Source organism: Taudactylus pleione, unplaced genomic scaffold (genome assembly GCF_031769625.1).
Source record: "Taudactylus pleione unplaced genomic scaffold, aTauple2 ptg000457l, whole genome shotgun sequence".
In the NCBI taxonomy this organism is placed as follows: Eukaryota; Metazoa; Chordata; class Amphibia; order Anura; family Myobatrachidae; genus Taudactylus; species Taudactylus pleione.
In genome coordinates this window covers 3,626,844-3,650,927 of record NW_028284859.1, presented here as the reverse complement: position 1 = coordinate 3,650,927, position 24,084 = coordinate 3,626,844, and the positions used below count along the sequence as shown (strand labels likewise).

The following is a 24,084-nucleotide window of genomic DNA, read 5'->3' as shown; positions in this document are numbered from 1 at the left end:
GCTGCTTTTGACACTGTGGATCACCCTCTCCTGCTGCATATCCTTCACTCCCTTGGTCTACGTGACACTGCCCTCTCCTGGCTGTCGTCCTACCTCTCTGACTGATCCTTCTCAGTTTCCTCTCATGACTCCTCTTCCCCCCCACAGCCTCTTACAATAGGTGTTCCCCAAGGTTCTGTTCTTGGACCTCTCCTATTCTCCGTCTATACTTCCTCTCTAGGTGAACTCATCAGCTCTTTTGACCTCCATTATCATCTCTATGCTGATGATACTCAAATCTACCTTTCCTCCCCTGATCTCTCTTCCTCTCTTCTGACTCGTATCTCCAACTGTCTCTCTGATATCTCTTCCTGGATGTCCCAGTGATTTCTTAAACTTAATATGTTTAAGACAGAGCTGATCGTCTTCCCACCCTCCCACATAACCTCACTTCCCACTATTTCTTTATCAATTGATGGAATAACTATCTCATCTACTCCAAAGGTGCGCTGTCTTGGAGTTATCCTGGACTCATCCCTCTCCTTCAAACCACATATCCAGAACCTTTCACAGTCCTGTTATTTCCATCTCAAAAATATTCTAAGATCAGACCCTATTTCACCCAGGATGCTACTAAAACCCTCATACACTCACTGGTCATCTCCAGATTGGACTACTTTAACCTTCTCCTATCTGGCCTCCCCAAATCCCATCTCTCTCCTCTCCAGTCTATCCTTAATGCTGCTTCATGGCTTATCTTCCTCTCCAAATGCTCTACATCTGCATCCCCTCTATACAAGCCCTCCACTGGATCTCCTTCCCTTTTAGAACCCAATTTAAGGTTCTCACGCTCGTTTACAAAGCCCTCGCCCAATCTTCTCCCATATACATCTCTGATCTCATCTCCCTTCAATCTCCACTCCGCTCTCTTTTGTTCAACTAATGCATGCAACCTTTCATGCCAGCTGATTACTTCCTCCCACTCCCACCTCCAAGATTTTGCCCACACTGCTCCCCACCTCTGGAACTCTCTCCCACTCCCCATCAGATTCTCCACCTCTTTGCAATCCTTCAAACAGGCTCTCAAGACCCACTACTTCATCAAAGCCTTCCAGCTATCATTCTAACTCCCTGCTACTTCCTCCCCATCTACCCCATCTGTGTCAAACCTGTTTGTCTTCCCCTCCCTTTTAGAATGTAAGCTCTTACGAGCAGGACCCTCTACCCTCTTGTGCTTCTCTGTACTTTAGTTTAATCTACTTCTTACTCACCACTAGGGCACCTAACACTTGGTTGCTTATGCTCTGTTACTTATCTGGGTGTTATGGCTGCTAATGTAGCAATATATATTATCCATGTCCTGGTCCTGTATTGTATTGTTCTGTAAGTCACTTGTCTACAATTTGTTTATGTGCTTTGTAAGGTGCTGCGGAACACTTGTGGCACCATATAAATAAATTATAATAATAATAAATGGTTATCCTATAAGAGTTTATACAACTTTATATCATCTTCTGTTACCACAACTGCGTTACTTCCTGCCTGTGAAATCTGGAGTTGCAATTCTCTAGCTTGAACATTTTCAGGTATCTGGCTCCTTCTGGAAGAATATATATTTTTATTTTCCCATATATATTGGCACACAGCATAAACACAGGACCAGCTTTTGTACTCACACTGTATCACACTACGCTTTCAAAATTATTCTTAGCACAGCAAAACATTTCACTTGATGTGGCACCACAATTACCAGTATGTATCAAGCACTTTCACAGCCTTTGCAAGAGGTATCTTTGCTCAGTCAGTACTACAACCTGCTTTAACAAGACAGAGAAACACACTTTATTTTGTCAGCATCCACAAACTAGGTTTTGCACTAATTACCACTTCTCCAGGGCTGAAACTAGGATATCTGTCACCCGGTGCAAGGCAGCAATTTTGCGCCCCCTCCCTTCCCGTACCTGGATTTTGTCCTTGCTCCTCCATAAGGCAGTGCACTAGTCAAACGTCCCTGGTATAGTGACTTACATTATTCCACACACCCTAATGCCCATTACACATTATGCTACACACTATAATGCCTATTACCAAAGTGCCACTTACATATTTGCCCGACACCATTTTATGCCCCACAGTAAGGCTTCTAATTACTTTAATATTACCTGCTCATTGCCAGGGGTTTTATGCTCATTACCAGGGGTTCCATGCTCGTTGCCAGGGGGTTTCATGCTCATTGCTATGGGGTTTATGCTTGTTGCCAGTGGTTATATGCTCGATGCCATGGGGTTTATGCTCGTTACCATGGGGTTTATGCTTGTTGCCATGGGGTTACATGCTCGTTGCCAGGGGGTTTCATACTCGTTGCTATGGGGTTTATGCTCGTTGCCAGGGGGTTTCACAGAAGATGCAGCTTTCAGCATCTTCTCCCGGCACTTGCACTGGTCTAACTGGACTACAGGTCCAGTAGGACCTCTAGTGTCTATCTCCTCCTTGGCGATGGCCATTTTTGGATGGCCATTTTCAGCAGAGTCCATGCGGACGGCTCGTTCGCATGGAATCTGCTGAAAATAGCCATCCAAAAATGGCCGCCGCCAAGGGGGAGACAGACACTAGAGGTCCAATATGGACCTTTAGCATCTGTCTCCTCCTTGTCGGTGGCCATTTTTGGATGGCCATTTTCTGAATCTGCAGCCCCCAAGCCACCGTGAGTCAGCCCTCTTTCACCCCCTGCATTCCGGCACCTGGTGCACGTGCACCTCTAGCCCCCCAGAGTTGCAGCCCTGTCTTCTCTGCTGCAACAAATGTCATAACCACCTGCTTTTCTTTGCAATAACACTTCAACAACTTTGCAAACAATTTTTGTTCCTCTTTAAAAGAAAAAAGTGCTCACTCAACACTTACGTTTTTGAGCTTGCAGACAGGTTGTTCATGTTCAAACAGGCCTTTATCACTCACCCCCTCCTTGGGTTTCATTCAGGTGAGTTCTGTCTCCATAATGCTATGCACCCATTATTTCTGCGTATATATCTCTAGAGGAGTAGCGTGTAGCCAGAGTGCCCGGAGCACGTGCGTGCTACGGTGACCCCCTTTCTCAAGTGTTCAAGGGAGAAGGCGGGTCCATATGGGATTAATGTAAAAATAAAGATATGGGGCAACCCTCTGTAGTGGTGCCCATATGCAGTGCCCCCTGTGCCCCAAGAGAGGACCCCCTTATGCAGGTCTCCAGTAGTGCCCCCAGTAGTGATTCCCCCCTATGCAGTGCCCCTTATACAGTGCCCCCAGTAGTGGTCCCCCCTGTGCAGTGCCCCTTGTGCCCCCAGTAGTAAGCCCCTTATATAGTGCCCCCAGTAGTGGTAACCCTATGCAGTGCCCCCAGTAGTGGTACCCCCTATGCAGTGCCTCGTATTTATAGTGCCCCCAGTAGCAGTCCCCCTCATGCAGTGCCCCCAATAGTGGTAACCCTTATGCAGTGCTCATTAAATAGTGGCCCCAGTTGTAGTCCCCCCCCCATGCAGTACCCTCATTATTGCCCTTTATATAGAGCCCCCAGTAGTGGTCCCCTGATGCAGTGCCCCCAGTGGTAGTCCCCTCCCCCCTATGCAGTGCCCATAGTAGTAGTCCCCTCCCCTTGTAGTGCCCCTATAGTAGTCCCCTCCCCTTGTAGTGCCCCTAGTAGTAGTTCCCCCCTTGTAGTGCCCCTAGTAGTAGTCTCCCCCCTTGTAGTGCCCCCAGTTGTATTCTCCCCCTTTAAGTGCCCCCAGTAGTAGTCCCCTCCCCTTGTAGTGCCCCTAGTAGTAGTCTCCCCCCTTGTAGTGCCCCCAGTTGTATTCTCCCCCTTTAAGTGCCCCCAGTAGTAGTCCCCTCCCCTTGTAGTGCTCCCAGTAGTAGTCCCCCCCTTGTAGTGTCCCCAGTTGTAGTCCCCCCCTTGTAGTGCCCCTAGTAGTAGTCGTCCCCCTTGTAGGTCCCCCAGTACTAGTCGTCCCCCTCGTATTGTCCCCAGTAGTAGTCGTCCCCTTGTAGTGCCCCTAGTAATAGTCATCCCCCTTGTAGGGCCCCCAGTAGTGTCCCCCAAGTAAACACACGTAATAAAAATAAAAACCACTTGCCTGAATCCCCGCTCCGGCCGCCGCCAGCCGTTCCTCCGTCCGTCCTCCCGGGCCAGCCCGCTCTGCATTATGGGAGAGACTATATGAGCGCTGGGTTAGGACTATGAATGCATTCTAATGAATAAAATACTGATATCTGTGATGATCACAGAAAAGATATGAATTTAATGTATATTACAAACAGACATACAAAATGGAATAACAGAAACAATACACAAATGGACTGGATAAGGACCACCTATACACTCCCTGGTGATCACTGAGCAAAAGTCCTCGCTCACATGGAGCAATGAAAAGCAGTGTTCTCACCCTTGGTGGTGGTTGCGGTGGGCTAGCTTCCTTAGCTGTAGGTCCCGGGCTTTGACGCACAGCACCACCGCAAGAAGCAAAACGGGGGAGCCCAGATGGGAATGATGGTGTATCCAAAGCAGTCCTGGTAGCAGAGGTCATCCGCACTGCTTTTCATTGCTCCATGTGAGCGAGGACTTTTGCCCAGTGATTACCAGGGAGTGTATAGGTGGTCCTTATCCAGTCCATTGTGTATTGTTTCTGTTATTCCATTTTGTATGTCTGTTTCTAATATACATTAAATTCATATCTTTTCTGTGATCATCACAGAATTCAGTATTTCATTCATTAGAATGCATTCATAGTCCTAACCAAGCGCTCATATAGATTCACCTATTCTTTGTGTTTTTACTTCAGTATATAGGGAGTTTTATGTGTTACTCCCCAGGTGCATTTTGAGCTGCAGGTTGTTTAGGTTTATTGCTCAAGAACGGGTTTTGCCTTTATCACTTTGAACATTACGGGAGAGACGTCATGACGCCTCTCCCATTACCCACTGCAGGAGAAATAAGATGGAGCCCAGCTCCGGCAGTGGGCGCAGCAGCAGTCAATGAGGTCTTACAGACTCTCATTGGCTGCTAATTAAAACAAACACACTGCTGCCGGGGCCAGCGGCTGGGTGTTTGTCACTGTGTAGTGCTGACCAAACTCCATCCGGTCAGCACTACACGCGCGGTGCAGCTGTGTCACAGAGACACAGACTACCAGCATGGCGCTGCGGCCCGGGGGGCACATGGAACCATGCCCCCCCGGCACAGACCGCCTCTGCCCAGCAGGCTGTCATCTTGGACAGCTGCCACGTACACAGCAGGCGGCAGCTCCAGACACCTTCGGCGCGCTCCACTGGAACCGCCCTCCCTGCGCCCCTGCATATCTCATGTGTAGACATGTTGTTCGTAGATCCTTATGCTGCTGTCCACAATCTACACCATATGTGATATACTGGGGTAATTTTAGCTTGGTAGAGGGGTCAGTGGTTTAGTGTTTAGGTGCATAATAAAGATCCATATGCAGCTCCCATGGTAAAAATGAAATAAATGAAGCTTTAGGGTGCACATCCGCTAGCAGACATTGTAATCGTGCAGTCATTTCACAGTCTGGGCTGTACCTACACTGAACGATCAGTCATTCAGTGTAGGCACATCAATCATCCCCTAACATGTTCAACCTGACGTTATCGTCAGCATGTTTGGGCGATGATTTATGTCGGAAACGACCAACGGGAGCGCGCATTGCTGGTCGTTTCCGCCATTAATGTGCCCGATTCGTGCATGATTCATAAGCGATTGAACGATAACGATATAGTTCATTCGCTCATAGAAATCGGCAAGTGGATGAGCGCCTTTACTGTCAGCTTACAGCATGAAATGGAGAATAAAAACAACCTAGCCCTCACACAAGACACTAGCTCACTGCTCGACCCAGGGCAGCTAGTTTGCATGCAAACAGTCTCAGTCCTGTCTCTCACAGTTCTGGCCACCGGACTTCGGGCCTGGCTTGGCTGCCACAACTTCATATATTTATTTATTATTACCAGTTATTTATATAGCACACACATATTCCAGAGAATATTTGTCCATTCACATCAGTCCCTGCCCCAGTGGAGCTTACAATCTATGGCCCTCATTCAGAGCCGCTCGTTAGCGGCAGTACGCTCGTTCCGAGCGATGTTTGCACATCTGCGCATGCGTACGGTTTTTAGTACGCATGCGCGAACCAGTCAGTGCGGCCGAAAATCGTTGGTACGCAATATAGCGAGTGCCTGCTATTTTGAGTGACAGAATGAGGCGTATGTGGGTGGTAACAGGGGAAGGTGCTTGAAAATGGGGAGTGGAGATCCGAACGCAGGCGTGCTTAAAGGTCAAAACGGGCGTTTTATGGGTGTGCATATTTAAAACAGCAGCGTCAGTGACCACGTCACTGGGTTATTTTATAGCCAGAACTGCTCGCAAATTTGTGGTAGCAAACACCAACCACAAGAATAGCGAGCAGTTCATACGCTGGTCGATGTACTCGATTAATCTAATAAATAGCGGACATGACGTAGGATGCGAGCGGCCAGGGGGCGTTTTTAACAAATAAACGAGCGTATGTTTTGCTCGCTCGTTCAGACTTAGAGGTGTGAACAGACTGCAATGTGCGTACGGATCATTTGAATAGCCACCCCTTGTTTTTAAACGAGCGACCACAAATAGCGAACGGCTCTGAATGAGGGCCTATGTTCCCTACCAGATGTACACGCATATATTACACACTAGGGTTAATTTTTTTTAGTTGGGAGCCAATTAACTACCAGTATATTTTTAGAGTGTGGGAGGAAACCCACGCACGCACAGGGAGAATATACAAACTCCCCACAGTTAGGGCCGTAGTGGGAATTGAACCCACAACATAGACACGGTCTTAGAGATTTGTGGTACTTCCTGCCACCTGCAGATCTGGACACGACTTCCTGGCGTTTACAGCTCCAATGCCCATTGACCTGATTGGTCTGCCTCAGTCCTCTTTGGACTGATTCCACTCAGTAGCCCTTAAGTGTGGTCACACTTTTTCTTCCTGTGTGGGTGGATCCCTCCCCACAGGTGGATCCCTCCCCACACAGCTCACTATCGCCACCTAACTTCATCTTGCAACTCCAGGTACACAGTTACTTGCTCTACCTTATTCTATTTCCAAATATGAATCAGGCCCTTAATCAAGAGACGACACACACTAACATATACTGTATGTGCCCCACTATGTCAACAAATAGAAGGAGACAATTACTGTAAAGCATACCATCAGCCGCATTTACTGACTGAAACTTGGCAATTGACTCTTCTGGGTGTGCAATCAGCAGGTCATTGTGGTAATTCTTAAACATTAGTGGCAGTTCATTCTCGCTGCATTTAAAGGCATCTGTTTCATCTGCAAGTACCAAAGAGAAACAAGGTAAATCATTTGCTGACATGGTGCCTTCCAGAGATTGGGTCCAGCTTCTTTTTTACATAGAAACTGGACAAAGCATATTATTAGAATACCAATTACTACAGGGTTAAATTCTGCTATCAGTATAATAACTTTATAGCTATAATATTAGCTTAATAACCAACAATTTACAGTATAAGATAGTAGATTCAGAAGAGAGAAAGGATGTGGTTTATTGCCATGATTCATCGTAATACTAAACAACATCCTATCACTCTTCCGAATCTATGTTATATTGTAAATTGTTAGAAATTGTTATTTCAGCCATGAATTTGTGTTATACTTTCTATACAACACCTGGTGGTTTTATTGGCTGCATTTCAAAAATTGCATTTCTGTTGTTACCGTGTTTATGAATGAAAGCTATTATGGTTACCTGGGGAACTATTCAAGTTATAAAAACACTGGAAAGGGAAGGAAGTTAGTATTAGCCATGTTTTTAATTAGACTCAGTGTGTTCCCAAACATTTTTTGTATCACGGTGCTCTAGAGTATCAGCACTGCTTTCATGGCACTTCTAAGCCAAAAGCTTGTTAAGAAATTCAGAAAACAATGTAGTAAAGTGAAGTAAATTGTGTTTACCTGTCATCCTTAGGCTCAGTAATGTAGTGGTAGTGGACAGGTTTACACTTCTGTTTGTCCACATTACATTACATTAACCATAATAATTTGATTTGGTGCGGGACCACCAACCTGAGGCACCCCTGCAAGTGTCCCGAGGCACCCCAGGGTGCCACGGCGCACAGTTTGGGAACCACTAAGGTAGAGTAATTAAATGACATATTTTTCACTAAGCAATCTCCTACCACAGCAAACGCCTGCATTTGTGCAGCCACCCCCCCTTCCCCGCCTACAAAACGGTGCGAGCTGTCACTCACCATCAACAGCTGCCCCGACTTGTAGCGAGCCCCACAGCGACTGAAGTTCAGTCGCTTGGCGGGGCTTGCGCATGCGCACGCCGGATGCGGCGCATGCGCCGTGGGGAAACATCGAGCCGCTTGTGAGCGCTGTGCGTTTCATGGGCGTGCATAATTAACATGGAAGCGTCATTGTACACGTCACCTGGTTGTATTTCACACTGCAGTAATCGCAGTGCTTGCGGTGGGATAGTGTCGACCTCAAGGGCTGCGAGCAGCTCCGATGGCTCTTGATGTTACTGATATAGCATACACTTCCTGGAGATGATGTGTGTTGCGAAGGAAAAGTAGGCGTCATTAGACCGGCGATGGGTTTGCACTGCTGCCACTCGCTAAGACATAGTGGGCGTCCTTAAACCATGCCTTGCGATCGCAAAATTTGCATACTCTGCCCCTGATGGCACCTTAGCGAGCGGGTCTGAATTGCCCCCTAGCCCGGTCCCATTCCGGATCCAGTGTACATTCCAAGTCCGGTCCCATTCCTGATACAGTGTACACTCCAAGTCCGGTCCCATTCCGGATCCAGCGTACATTCCAAGTCCGGTCCCATTCCGGATCCAGTTGTGTTTTAAGTCAGGTCCTGCTCTGGCTACAGTCTCTACTCCTAGTCTGGTCCCAATCCGGTCTGAAAGTCTGTACTCTCTAACTCCAGTCTGACTCCAGTATTGACTCCAGTACTAGTTCTATTTTTGCTTAATGCACCTTTCCCTCCAATACTATCCTGCTACATACCTAATAGTACTATAACATCTATGAAGAGGATTTATATTCGACCTTCCTTACTCCAAACTTCCCATACCACCACTGAGCAGGTATCCCGGTCTCTACCAGGCAATCCAGAGTCTCCAGACCTGACAATCATGAGCTACAAGAACTTTTAATTATTAGACACAACATCATTTCTGAATAAGCTCATACAATTATCCCCTATTTATCCTGGCAGTTTTTTATTAAACAGTCTAGATGTTTCTAGCTTGTATACTCTAATTCCTAATAATGAAGGTTTGGAATCAGTTAGGAAAGGGTGTGGATTAACAGATAGACAGTAAAAAGGTCGACAGTGTCTAGATAGACACCAGATGTTAGACAGTCAATAGGTGACTGGGACAAAAGGTTGACACACTAATTGCCGACATGTAAGAAGGTCGATTGGTACAAATGTTCGACGGGATCAAAAAGGTCGACACAAAATTGGTCAACACATGATTTTCCTTTTCTTTTAGCCCTAATCTTCACCCTAACTCTAACCATCGGGTTAGGTGCCTGACCCTAACCTTCCCTTCTAGTGCCTAACCCTAACAAACAAAAAAATCATGTATCGACCAGTTGTTGTTGACCTTTTGACCCCGTCGACCATTTGTACCTGTCGACCTTCTTACATGTCAACCTTTTGTTCCTGTTCACTTTTTGGCCCAGTCGAGCTATTGACTGTCTAACATCTGGTGTCTAACTAGACACCGTCAACCTTTTTACTGTCTATCTATAGTCCGGAACCCGTTAGGAACTTATTAGTAATCATCCTCTTTATTATTGTCCTGGTGTAAATCTATTCCATGAGCTCCTAAAAATAGTTTTGAAATGTTTTTTCTATCATGATGGCAATTTTTTCTTCCAGGTATCTGGGAGTGGGGATGTAGTTATCAGACCGGCGGACAGCATGCTGCCCGTCTGAATCCTGATGCTGAAAGTCCGACACGGGACTTAAGATAGGCGTCAAAATATCGACGCCTATCCTAATACCAATGCTGGAACACAGACAGACGCCAGCACGGACCAGGTAAATATGGGGTATCTTTGCTGTTAACCGCGGGGGGGGGGGGGGGGGGGGTTAGGTTTAGGTAGCATAGTAGAGTCAGTTAGGTTTTTTGGGGGAGATTAGGGGCAGAGTTAGGTTTAGGCAAGAAGGGGGGAGACAGGTTTAGGGACTAAAGGTGAGGGTTAGGATGCAGGGTGTGGAGGGCTAGGATTAGGCTACAAGAAGGGAGGGTTAGGGGGAGAAGGTGGGAGGGTAAGTATACTTACCCATCTCTGTCGGGATACCAACCATCGGGATACCGCTGTCGGTATTTTGAAAGGAGGCAACCCGACTGCCAGCATTACATACCGATTCCCTGGGAGTGGCCCCATTGTACTCTAATACCTACATGTTTTCTGTTTTCAAAGATCCCAGTGTATCTGGTGCTATATTATTTTACACCAGGTACATTGACAATCTGTTTATCATCTGGTCTGGTATCAAGGAGGTCGATTAAGTTTTCTTTTTGTAGTCATGACAAATCAGTTAATTTTCTGAATGTTGAAATGGTTTGGATGGAACTTTGATAGTTACATCCCTATACTCTGCTACTGAATGTAATTAAATTTTGCATTACAAAAATTTCCATCCGAGGACCTGATTCAGCTAGGATCGCAAATGCGATTATGCACGCAATCGGATGATTTTTGCGTGCTGCGCATGCATCGCAGTGCATGAACACTCCACTGCAATTGGGACTGCGACCGCATTGGCTACACAGGCCCATCGCAGAGTGATTGACAGGAAGTACCGTTTGGGGATGGTGACGGGGGAGAGGTCGACGAAACGCAGGCGTGCCAGTGCGTTTGAACGCCGTTGCAGGGACGTGCATAAATTATCCACTGCAATGCCATACACAGCTTGGCCTTTCACTGCGTGCGCCGAGGTTATCAATTTCTGAGTTAGGTCTGACCATGTGGCAGTGTGCGTGAGGCTCCGATTGTACTCAATGTTACCGATGGTTTTGCAGTCTTGCTAAACATTACGGATGTGTGTAAAGCAAGGTGGGCATCCTTAAGTTGTGCTTAGAGATCGCAGTGAGACTGCGCGCGTAATCGCTATTACAATCGCATCTGCGATCCTTGCTGAATTAGGGCCTGATTCAGAGTTGGGAATAGAGAGAGAGATAGCACTTAACTGTGTATCTGGACAAACCATGTTGCAATGCTAGGGGTGTAAATACATAATTTATTTTTTGCATGTAGGGTAAATACTGGCTGCTTTTACATGTAGCCCACAAATACTACACAGCTTTATTATTACTCTAGAATTTAGATGTCAGTTTGGACACATTCCTCCCAAATCTAGATCTCTCTGCACATTTTAAATCTGCCCCACCTGCAGTGCAGCATGGTTTCACCAAGATGATCAGTTGAGAGAGATATCTCTCTGTATTCCCAAGTCTGAATATAGGCCCTTAGTCCACTAAAATTAGCATTTCCTTATTCTCAGTTTATCAGACCCAGGAGGATGTGTAGTGATCCAGCTACAAGAGAACTTCAGATTGATACTACGTTAGTACATTTCTTGCTAGAGGTTATTACAATACCATAATTGAAACCAAAAAGAGAGTGTTATCTTGTGAGCATTTGGTTTCTCACAACATCCAGGCATCTAAGTCCAAATATTTACCAAGGGTTAATACATTTAATATATCAAGTAGAGGCATCAGTGCTACATCAAAAAAACTTGTCCCATTGTTAAATATGACCCTGACTTGAATCTGCAGGATACTCAAATCATGTCCTGTTATTAAAGAGGTCGCAACCTCAGAGACTTCCCTATTGTACTGTAAGTCAGACAATACTAATTTAGGAGATGATGTACAGACTAATTTTCTTATGCCAAGGAAGGGATGATTTAATTGTCGTAAATGTCTGATGTACAGATATTTAACTCCAGGGCACAGCTTTAATCATCCTATTAGTGCTAAAAAAAAAATTATATTAAATATCATCTTACATGCACCACAATGCATGCTATATATTTAATTGCTTGCCCTTGTGGGTTGAGTATACGGGTAAAACTGATAAACAGTTTAGGGAGTGAATGGCGCTACATAGATCTGCCATCCGCACGGCTGTTGCCAATGGTTCTAGTGACCAGCAAGTTTCACGTTATTGATTACTAGAAGGATATAATTTATCCACATTGCGTTATATGATCATGATCATATCCCTCATCCTATTAGAGGGGGTGACAGAACGCGACAATTACTACGCTGTGAGTCGCGTTGAATATATAAATTAAATACTTGAATCCCTCATGGACTCAACAAATCTTTAGGACTTCATTGCTTTTGTGGGATCAAAAGGAATCAAATATAACCCTATGGCAGACCTCTTACCGGACCTACGACACCCAGCATGTCATTAGCTGTCTGGCTGGGACTCCATGTATGTGGTTTTCATTTTTTTTACATAAATTGTTGATTCATAACAGCAATTTATTCCTAGTATGCATATTTTATACTTATTTGATGTCTTATTTCTGTATTTGATTATTGCTGTTTTTTTATCTCAATTGTTTTCTGGTTGTCTTGGTGATGGTCTCACAGTGGTGATGTCATCTAACTGTGCCGTAATCTTCTAAGCTTAGTTTTACACATGTGATCTCTGGGCTCTGAACTGTACATTGAAACATTGGTACATCTGGATTTCCTGCTGGTATGACAGTGTATGCGGTTTCAATCCCAGCTGTCGGGATGCTGGCGCTCAGAATGCCGGCCCCGGAATCAAGACACCAGTCAGAATCCCGTTGCTGGCATCCCGACGGTAAGTAGTGGGGTTAGGGAGAGGGTTGGGGCTTAGAGTTAGGCACTAGGGAGAGGGTTAAGGTTAGGCACTAGGGGTGGGAGGGGTGGAGGTTAGGTTTAGACACTGGGTGGAAAGTTAAGTTTAGGGTTTGGGGTGGGAGGGTTAGGATATTTACCGACAGGTGTTGGTATCCTAACCCTGCCAGCATGCCGGCATCAGGATTTTGAACAATGGGATCCCAAGCCCCGGCATTCAATACCCAACCCGCACTATTCCCTGTGCAAATAACTGCAACTGAGAAATAGGGCCTGTACACAGAAGTATATACATATAGGGTCATAGCAAATTACTAAGCTAATGAATAGCGTTTTCATACTGGGCCTTATACATTCGCTAATATGCCACATGTTAACAGCGCAACTGTGTGTATTAATGTGTGTATGAGGTATGGTAAAAGATGCGATCGCCTAATGCTAATAATAGCATCGCCATATGTACTTAAGTGTGAGTTTAGCTAAAATGGTGCTGAGCGGCCATTCGCAAAATGGCGTCTTGCCGATCTCATTTCCAAAATGGTGTCTTACGGCCATTCACAAGATGGCGTCGTTTCGATCTTATTTTATGCTGATCTTGTCTTAGCCAATCATCCAGCTTCGACACTTCTTTCTAACTACCGACCCATCTCTCTCCTCCCATTTGCCTCCAAACTCCTTGAGCGGATTGTCTACAACCGTCTTACCGCTTTTATTTCCTCCCACTCCCTTCTTGACCCTTTTCAGTCCGGCTTCCGTTCTCTCCACTCCACTGAAACTGTCCTCACAAAAGTCAGTAACGACCTCCTTGCTGCCAAATCCAAAGGTCACTACTCTCTTCTCATTCTCCTTGATCTCTTTGCTGCTTTTGACACTGTGGATCACCCTCTCCTGCTGCATATCCTTCACTCCCTTGGTCTACGTGACACTGCCCTCTCCTGGCTGTCGTCCTACCTCTCTGACTGATCCTTCTCAGTTTCCTCTCATGACTCCTCTTCCCCCCCACAGCCTCTTACAATAGGTGTTCCCCAAGGTTCTGTTCTTGGACCTCTCCTATTCTCCGTCTATACTTCCTCTCTAGGTGAACTCATCAGCTCTTTTGACCTCCATTATCATCTCTATGCTGATGATACTCAAATCTACCTTTCCTCCCCTGATCTCTCTTCCTCTCTTCTGACTCGTATCTCCAACTGTCTCTCTGATATCTCTTCCTGGATGTCCCAGTGATTTCTTAAACTTAATATGTTTAAGACAGAGCTGATCGTCTTCCCACCCTCCCACATAACCTCACTTCCCACTATTTCTTTATCAATTGATGGAATAACTATCTCATCTACTCCAAAGGTGCGCTGTCTTGGAGTTATCCTGGACTCATCCCTCTCCTTCAAACCACATATCCAGAACCTTTCACAGTCCTGTTATTTCCATCTCAAAAATATTCTAAGATCAGACCCTATTTCACCAAGGATGCTACTAAAACCCTCATACACTCACTGGTCATCTCCTGATTGGACTACTTTAACCTTCTCCTATCTGGCCTCCCCAAATCCCATCTCTCTCCTCTCCAGTCTATCCTTAATGCTGCTTCATGGCTTATCTTCCTCTCCAAATGCTCTACATCTGCATCCCCTCTATACAAGCCCTCCACTGGATCTCCTTCCCTTTTAGAACCCAATTTAAGGTTCTCACGCTCGTTTACAAAGCCCTCGCCCAATCTTCTCCCATATACATCTCTGATCTCATCTCCCTTCAATCTCCACTCCGCTCTCTTTTGTTCAACTAATGCATGCAACCTTTCATGCCAGCTGATTACTTCCTCCCACTCCCGCCTCCAAGATTTTGCCCACACTGCTCCCTACCTCTGGAACTCTCTCCCACTCCCCATCAGATTCTCCACCTCTTTGCAATCCTTCAAACAGGCTCTCAAGACCCACTACTTCATCAAAGCCTTCCAGCTATCATTCTAACTCCCTGCTACTTCCTCCCCATCTACCCCATCTGTGTCAAACCTGTTTGTCTTCCCCTCCCTTTTAGAATGTAAGCTCTTACGAGCAGGACCCTCTACCCTCTTGTGCTTCTCTGTACTTTAGTTTAATCTACTTCTTACTCACCACTAGGGCACCTAACACTTGGTTGCTTATGCTCTGTTACTTATCTGGGTGTTATGGCTGCTAATGTAGCAATATATATTATCCATGTCCTGGTCCTGTATTGTATTGTTCTGTAAGTCACTTGTCTACAATTTGTTTATGTGCTTTGTAAGGTGCTGCGGAACACTTGTGGCACCATATAAATAAATTATAATAATAATAAATGGTTATCCTATAAGAGTTTATACAACTTTATATCATCTTCTGTTACCACAACTGCGTTACTTCCTGCCTGTGAAATCTGGAGTTGCAATTCTCTAGCTTGAACATTTTCAGGTATCTGGCTCCTTCTGGAAGAATATATATTTTTATTTTCCCATATATATTGGCACACAGCATAAACACAGGACCAGCTTTTGTACTCACACTGTATCACACTACGCTTTCAAAATTATTCTTAGCACAGCAAAACATTTCACTTGATGTGGCACCACAATTACCAGTATGTATCAAGCACTTTCACAGCCTTTGCAAGAGGTATCTTTGCTCAGTCAGTACCACAACCTGCTTTAACAAGACAGAGAAACACACTTTATTTTGTCAGCATCCACAAACTAGGTTTTGCACTAATTACCACTTCTCCAGGGCTGAAACTAGGATATCTGTCACCCGGTGCAAGGCAGCAATTTTGCGCCCCCTCCCTTCCCGTACCTGGATTTTGTCCTTGCTCCTCCATAAGGCAGTGCACTAGTCAAACGTCCCTGGTATAGTGACTTACATTATTCCACACACCCTAATGCCCATTACACATTATGTTACACACTATAATGCCTATTACCAAAGTGCCACTTACATATTTGCCCGACACCATTTTATGCCCCACAGTAAGGCTTCTAATTACTTTAATATTACCTGCTCATTGCCAGGGGTTTTATGCTCATTACCAGGGGTTCCATGCTCGTTGCCAGGGGGTTTCATGCTCATTGCTATGGGGTTTATGCTTGTTGCCAGTGGTTATATGCTCGATGCCATGGGGTTTATGCTCGTTACCATGGGGTTTATGCTTGTTGCCATGGGGTTACATGCTCGTTGCCAGGGGGTTTCATACTCGTTGCTATGGGGTTTATGCTCGTTGCCAGGGGGTTTCACAGAAGATGCAGCTTTCAGCATCTTCTCCCGGCACTTGCACTGGTCTAACTGGACTACAGGTCCAGTAGGACCTCTAGTGTCTATCTCCTCCTTGGCGATGGCCATTTTTGGATGGCCATTTTCAGCAGAGTCCATGCGGACGGCTCGTCCGCATGGAATCTGCTGAAAATAGCCATCCAAAAATGGCCGCCGCCAAGGGGGAGACAGACACTAGAGGTCCAATATGGACCTTTAGCATCTGTCTCCTCCTTGTCGGTGGCCATTTTTGGATGGCCATTTTCTGAATCTGCAGCCCCCAAGCCACCGTGAGTCAGCCCTCTTTCACCCCCTGCATTCCGGCACCTGGTGCACGTGCACCTCTAGCCCCCCAGAGTTGCAGCCCTGTCTTCTCTGCTGCAACAAATGTCATAACCACCTGCTTTTCTTTGCAATAACACTTCAACAACTTTGCAAACAATTTTTGTTCCTCTTTAAAAGAAAAAAGTGCTCACTCAACACTTACGTTTTTGAGCTTGCAGACAGGTTGTTCATGTTCAAACAGGCCTTTATCACTCACCCCCTCCTTGGGTTTCATTCAGGTGAGTTCTGTCTCCATAATGCTATGCACCCATTATTTCTGCGTATATATCTCTAGAGGAGTAGCGTGTAGCCAGAGTGCCCGGAGCACGTGCGTGCTACGGTGACCCCCTTTCTCAAGTGTTCAAGGGAGAAGGCGGGTCCATATGGGATTAATGTAAAAATAAAGATATGGGGCAACCCCCTGTAGTGGTGCCCATATGCAGTGCCCCCTGTGCCCCAAGAGAGGACCCCCTTATGCAGGTCTCCAGTAGTGCCCCCAGTAGTGATTCCCCCCTATGCAGTGCCCCTTATACAGTGCCCCCAGTAGTGGTCCCCCCTGTGCAGTGCCCCTTGTGCCCCCAGTAGTAAGCCCCTTATATAGTGCCCCCAGTAGTGGTAACCCTATGCAGTGCCCCCAGTAGTGGTACCCCCTATGCAGTGCCTCGTATTTATAGTGCCCCCAGTAGCAGTCCCCCTCATGCAGTGCCCCCAATAGTGGTAACCCTTATGCAGTGCTCATTAAATAGTGGCCCCAGTTGTAGTCCCCCCCCTATGCAGTACCCTCATTATTGCCCTTTATATAGAGCCCCCAGTAGTGGTCCCCTGATGCAGTGCCCCCAGTGGTAGTCCCCTCCCCCCTATACAGTGCCCATAGTAGTAGTCCCCTCCCCTTGTAGTGCCCCTATAGTAGTCCCCTCCCCTTGTAGTGCCCCTAGTAGTAGTTCCCCCCTTGTAGTGCCCCTAGTAGTAGTCTCCCCCCTTGTAGTGCCCCCAGTTGTATTCTCCCCCTTTAAGTGCCCCCAGTAGTAGTCCCCTCCCCTTGTAGTGCCCCTAGTAGTAGTCTCCCCCCTTGTAGTGCCCCCAGTTGTATTCTCCCCCTTTAAGTGCCCCCAGTAGTAGTCCCCTCCCCTTGTAGTGCCCCCAGTAGTAGTCCCCCCCTTGTAGTGTCCCCAGTAGTAGTCCCCCCCTTGTAGTGCCCCTAGTAGTAGTCGTCCCCCTTGTAGGTCCCCCAGTACTAGTCGTCCCCCTCGTATTGCCCCCAGTAGTAGTCGTCCCCTTGTAGTGCCCCTAGTAATAGTCATCCCCCTTGTAGGGCCCCCAGTAGTGTCCCCCCAGTAAACACACGTAATAAAAATAAAAACCACTTGCCTGAATCCCCGCTCCGGCCGCCGCCAGCCGTTCCTCCGTCCGTCCTCCCGGGCCGGCCCGCTCTGCATTATGGGAGAGACTATATGAGCGCTGGGTTAGGGCTATGAATGCATTCTAATGAATAAAATACTGATATCTGTGATGATCACAGAAAAGATATGAATTTAATGTATATTACAAACAGACATACAAAATGGAATAACAGAAACAATACACAAATGGACTGGATAAGGACCACCTATACACTCCCTGGTGATCACTGAGCAAAAGTCCTCGCTCACATGGAGCAATGAAAAGCAGTGTTCTCACCCTTGGTGGTGGTTGCGGTGGGATAGCTTCCTTAGCTGTAGGTCCCGGGCTTTGACGCACAGCACCACCGCAAGAAGCAAAACGGGGGAGCCCAGATGGGAATGATGGTGTATCCAAAGCAGTCCTGGTAGCAGAGGTCGTCCGCACTGCTTTTCATTGCTCCATGTGAGCGAGGACTTTTGCCCAGTGATTACCAGGGAGTGTATAGGTGGTCCTTATCCAGTCCATTTGTGTATTGTTTCTGTTATTCCATTTTGTATGTCTGTTTCTAATATACATTAAATTCATATCTTTTCTGTGATCATCACAGAATTCAGTATTTCATTCATTAGAATGCATTCATAGTCCTAACCCAGCGCTCATATAGATTCACCTATTCTTTGTGTTTTTACTTCAGTATATAGGGAGTTTTATGTGTTACTCCCCAGGTGCATTTTGAGCTGCAGGTTGTTTAGGTTTATTGCTCAAGAACGGGTTTTGCCTTTATCACTTTGAACATTACGGGAGAGACATCATGACGCCTCTCCCATTACCCACTGCAGGAGAAATAAGATGGAGCCCAGCTCCGGCAGTGGGCGCAGCAGCAGTCAATGAGGTCTTACAGACTCTCATTGGCTGCTAATTAAAACAAACACACTGCTGCCGGGGCCAGCGGCTGGGTGTTTGTCACTGTGTAGTGCTGACCAAACTCCATCCGGTCAGCACTACACGCGCGGTGCAGCTGTGTCACAGAGACACAGACTACCAGCATGGCGCTGCGGCCCGGGGGGCACATGGAACCATGCCCCCCCGGCACAGACCGCCTCTGCCCATCAGGCTGTCATCTTAGACAGCTGCCACGTACACAGCGGGCGGCAGCTCCAGACACCTTCGGCGCGCTCCACTGGAACCGCCCTCCCTGCGCCCCTGCATATCTCATGTGTAGACATGTTGTTCGTAGATCCTTATGCTGCTGTCCACAATCTACACCATATGTGATATACTGGGGTAATTTTAGCTTGGTAGAGGGGTCAGTGGTTTAGTGTTTAGGTGCATAATAAAGATCCATATGCAGCTCCCATGGTAAAAATGAAATAAATGAAGCTTTAGGGTGCACATCCGCTAGCAGACATTGTAATCGTGCAGTCATTTCACAGTCTGGGCTGTACCTACACTGAACGATCAGTCATTCAGTGTAGGCACATCAATCATCCCCTAACATGCTCAACCTGACGTTATCGTCAGCATGTTTGGGCGATGATTTATGTCGGAAACGACCAACGGGAGCGCGCATTGCTGGTCGTTTCCACCATTAATGTGCCCGATTCGTGCATGATTCATAAGCGATTGAACGATAACGATATAGTTCATTCGCTCATAGAAATCGGCAAGTGGATGAGCGCCTTTACTGTCAGCTTACAGCATGAAATGGAAAATAAAAACAACCTAGCCCTCACACAAGACACTAGCTCACTGCTCGACCCAGGGCAGCTAGTTTGCATGCAAACAGTCTCAGTCCTGTCTCTCACAGTTCTGGCCACCGGACTTCGGGCCTGGCTTGGCTGCCACAACTTCATATATTTATTTATTATTACCAGTTATTTATATAGCACACACATATTCCAGAGAATATTTGTCCATTCACATCAGTCCCTGCCCCAGTGGAGCTTACAATCTATGTTCCCTACTAGATGTACACGCATATATTACACACTAGGGTTAATTTTTTTTAGTTGGGAGCCAATTAACTACCAGTATATTTTTAGAGTGTGGGAGGAAACCCACGCACGCACAGGGAGAATATACAAACTCCCCACAGTTAGGGCCGTAGTGGGAATTGAACCCACAACATAGACACGGTCTTAGAGATTTGTGGTACTTCCTGCCACCTGCAGATCTGGACACGACTTCCTGGCGTTTACAGCTCCAATGCCCATTGACCTGATTGGTCTGCCTCAGTCCTCTTTGGACTGATTCCACTCAGTAGCCCTTAAGTGTGGTCACACTTTTTCTTCCTGTGTGGGTGGATCCCTCCCCACAGGTGGATCCCTCCCCACACAGCTCACTATCGCCACCTAACTTCATCTTGCAACTCCAGGTACACAGTTACTTGCTCTACCTTATTCTATTTCCAAATATGAATCAGGCCCTTAATCAAGAGACGACACACACTAACATATACTGTATGTGCCCCACTATGTCAACAAATAGAAGGAGACAATTACTGTAAAGCATACCATCAGCCGCATTTACTGACTGAAACTTGGCAATTGACTCTTCTGGGTGTGCAATCAGCAGGTCATTGTGGTAATTCTTAAACATTAGTGGCAGTTCATTCTCGCTGCATTTAAAGGCATCTGTTTCATCTGCAAGTACCAAAGAGAAACAAGGTAAATCATTTGCTGACATGGTGCCTTCCAGAGATTGGGTCCAGCTTCTTTTTTACATAGAAACTGGACAAAGCATATTATTAGAATACCAATTACTACAGGGTTAAATTCTGCTATCAGTATAATAACTTTATAGCTATAATATTAGCTTAATAACCAACAATTTACAGTATAAGATAGTAGATTCAGAAGAGAGAAAGGATGTGGTTTATTGCCATGATTCATCGTAATACTAAACAACATCCTTTCACTCTTCCGAATCTATGTTATATTGTAAATTGTTAGAAATTGTTATTTCAGCCATGAATTTGTGTTATACTTTCTATACAACACCTGGTGGTTTTATTGGCTGCATTTCAAAAATTGCATTTCTGTTGTTACCGTGTTTATGAATGAAAGCTATTATGGTTACCTGGGGAACTATTCAAGTTATAAAAACACTGGAAAGGGAAGGAAGTTAGTATTAGCCATGTTTTTAATTAGACTCAGTGTGTTCCCAAACATTTTTTGTATCACGGTGCTCTAGAGTATCAGCACTGCTTTCATGGCACTTCTAAGCCAAAAGCTTGTTAAGAAATTCAGAAAACAATGTAGTAAAGTGAAGTAAATTGTGTTTACCTGTCATCCTTAGGCTCAGTAATGTAGTGGTAGTGGACAGGTTTACACTTCTGTTTGTCCACATTACATTACATTAACCATAATAATTTGATTTGGTGCGGGACCACCAACCTGAGGCACCCCTGCAAGTGTCCCGAGGCACCCCAGGGTGCCACGGCGCACAGTTTGGGAACCACTAAGTTAGAGTAATTAAATGACATATTTTTCACTAAGCAATCTCCTACCACAGCAAACGCCTGCATTTGTGCAGCCACCCCCCCTTCCCCGCCTACAAAACGGTGCGAGCTGTCACTCACCATCAACAGCTGCCCCGACTTGTAGCGAGCCCCACAGCGACTGAAGTTCAGTCGCTTGGCGGGGCTTGCGCATGCGCACGCCGGATGCGGCGCATGCGCCGTGGGGAAACATCGAGCCGCTTGTGAGCGCTGTGCGTTTCATGGGCGTGCATAATTAACATGGAAGCGTCATTGTACACGTCACCTGGTTGTATTTCACACTGCAGTAATCGCAGTGCTTGCGGTGGGATAGTGTCGACCTCAAGGGCTGCGAGCAGCTCCGATGGCTCTTGATGTTACTGATATAGCATACACTTCCTGGAGATGATGTGTGTTGCGAAGGAAAAGTAGGCGTCATTAGACCGGCGATGGGTTTGCACTGCTGCCACTCGCTAAGACATAGTGGGCGTCCTTAAACCATGCCTTGCGATCGCAAAATTTGCATACTCTGCCCCTGATGGCACCTTAGCGAGCGGGTCTGAATTGCCCCCTAGCCCGGTCCCATTCCGGATCCAGTGTACATTCCAAGTCCGGTCCCATTCCTGATACAGTGTACACTCCAAGTCCGGTCCCATTCCGGATCCAGCGTACATTCCAAGTCCGGTCCCATTCCGGATCCAGTTGTGTTTTAAGTCAGGTCCTGCTCTGGCTACAGTCTCTACTCCTAGTCTGGTCCCAATCCGGTCTGAAAGTCTGTACTCTCTAACTCCAGTCTGACTCCAGTATTGACTCCAGTACTAGTTCTATTTTTGCTTAATGCACCTTTCCCTCCAATACTATCCTGCTACATACCTAATAGTACTATAACATCTATGAAGAGGATTTATATTCGACCTTCCTTACTCCAAACTTCCCATACCACCACTGAGCAGGTATCTCGGTCTCTACCAGGCAATCCAGAGTCTCCAGACCTGACAATCATGAGCTACAAGAACTTTTAATTATTAGACACAACATCATTTCTGAATAAGCTCATACAATTATCCCCTATTTATCCTGGCAGTTTTTTATTAAACAGTCTAGATGTTTCTAGCTTGTATACTCTAATTCCTAATAATGAAGGTTTGGAATCAGTTAGGAAAGGGTGTGGATTAACAGATAGACAGTAAAAAGGTCGACAGTGTCTAGATAGACACCAGATGTTAGACAGTCAATAGGTGACTGGGACAAAAGGTTGACACACTAATTGCCGACATGTAAGAAGGTCGATTGGTACAAATGTTCGACGGGATCAAAAAGGTCGACACAAAATTGGTCAACACATGATTTTCCTTTTCTTTTAGCCCTAATCTTCACCCTAACTCTAACCATCGGGTTAGGTGCCTGACCCTAACCTTCCCTTCTAGTGCCTAACCCTAACAAACAAAAAAATCATGTATCGACCAGTTGTTGTTGACCTTTTGACCCCGTCGACCATTTGTACCTGTCGACCTTCTTACATGTCAACCTTTTGTTCCTGTTCACTTTTTGGCCCAGTCGAGCTATTGACTGTCTAACATCTGGTGTCTAACTAGACACCGTCAACCTTTTTACTGTCTATCTATAGTCCGGAACCCGTTAGGAACTTATTAGTAATCATCCTCTTTATTATTGTCCTGGTGTAAATCTATTCCATGAGCTCCTAAAAATAGTTTTGAAATGTTTTTTCTATCATGATGGCAATTTTTTCTTCCAGGTATCTGGGAGTGGGGATGTAGTTATCAGACCGGCGGACAGCATGCTGCCCGTCTGAATCCTGATGCTGAAAGTCCGACACGGGACTTAAGATAGGCGTCAAAATATCGACGCCTATCCTAATACCAATGCTGGAACACAGACAGACGCCAGCACGGACCAGGTAAATATGGGGTATCTTTGCTGTTAACCGCGGGGGGGGGGGGGGGTTAGGTTTAGGTAGCATAGTAGAGTCAGTTAGGTTTTTTGGGGGAGATTAGGGGCAGAGTTAGGTTTAGGCAAGAAGGGGGGAGACAGGTTTAGGGACTAAAGGTGAGGGTTAGGATGCAGGGTGTGGAGGGCTAGGATTAGGCTACAAGAAGGGAGGGTTAGGGGGAGAAGGTGGGAGGGTAAGTATACTTACCCATCTCTGTCGGGATACCAACCATCGGGATACCGCTGTCGGTATTTTGAAAGGAGGCAACCCGACTGCCAGCATTACATACCGATTCCCTGGGAGTGGCCCCATTGTACTCTAATACCTACATGTTTTCTGTTTTCAAAGATCCCAGTGTATCTGGTGCTATATTATTTTACACCAGGTACATTGACAATCTGTTTATCATCTGGTCTGGTATCAAGGAGGTCGATTAAGTTTTCTTTTTGTATTCATGACAAATCAGTTAATTTTCTGAATGTTGAAATGGTTTGGATGGAACTTTGATAGTTACATCCCTATACTCTGCTACTGAATGTAATTAAATTTTGCATTACAAAAATTTCCATCCGAGGACCTGATTCAGCTAGGATCGCAAATGCGATTATGCACGCAATCGGATGATTTTTGCGTGCTGCGCATGCATCGCAGTGCATGAACACTCCACTGCAATTGGGACTGCGACCGCATTGGCTACACAGGCCCATCGCAGAGTGATTGACAGGAAGTACCGTTTGGGGATGGTGACGGGGGAGAGGTCGACGAAACGCAGGCGTGCCAGTGCGTTTGAACGCCGT

At 46.1% G+C, this 24,084-nt stretch overlaps 1 protein-coding gene across 1 annotated transcript in view; it reads right to left on the bottom strand.

The window, feature by feature from the left end:
- Positions 1–24,084, bottom strand: part of IL18 (interleukin 18) — a 57,473-nt gene that overhangs the window by 23,901 nt on the left and 9,488 nt on the right. The window contains exons 4-5 of the mRNA XM_088448545.1: positions 20,372–20,500; positions 7,212–7,340 (exon numbers count right to left, since the gene is read on the bottom strand). Of these exons, the coding sequence (XP_088304671.1) occupies positions 7,212–7,340; positions 20,372–20,500 (258 nt within the window). The remainder of the gene's footprint in view (positions 1–7,211; positions 7,341–20,371; positions 20,501–24,084) is intronic.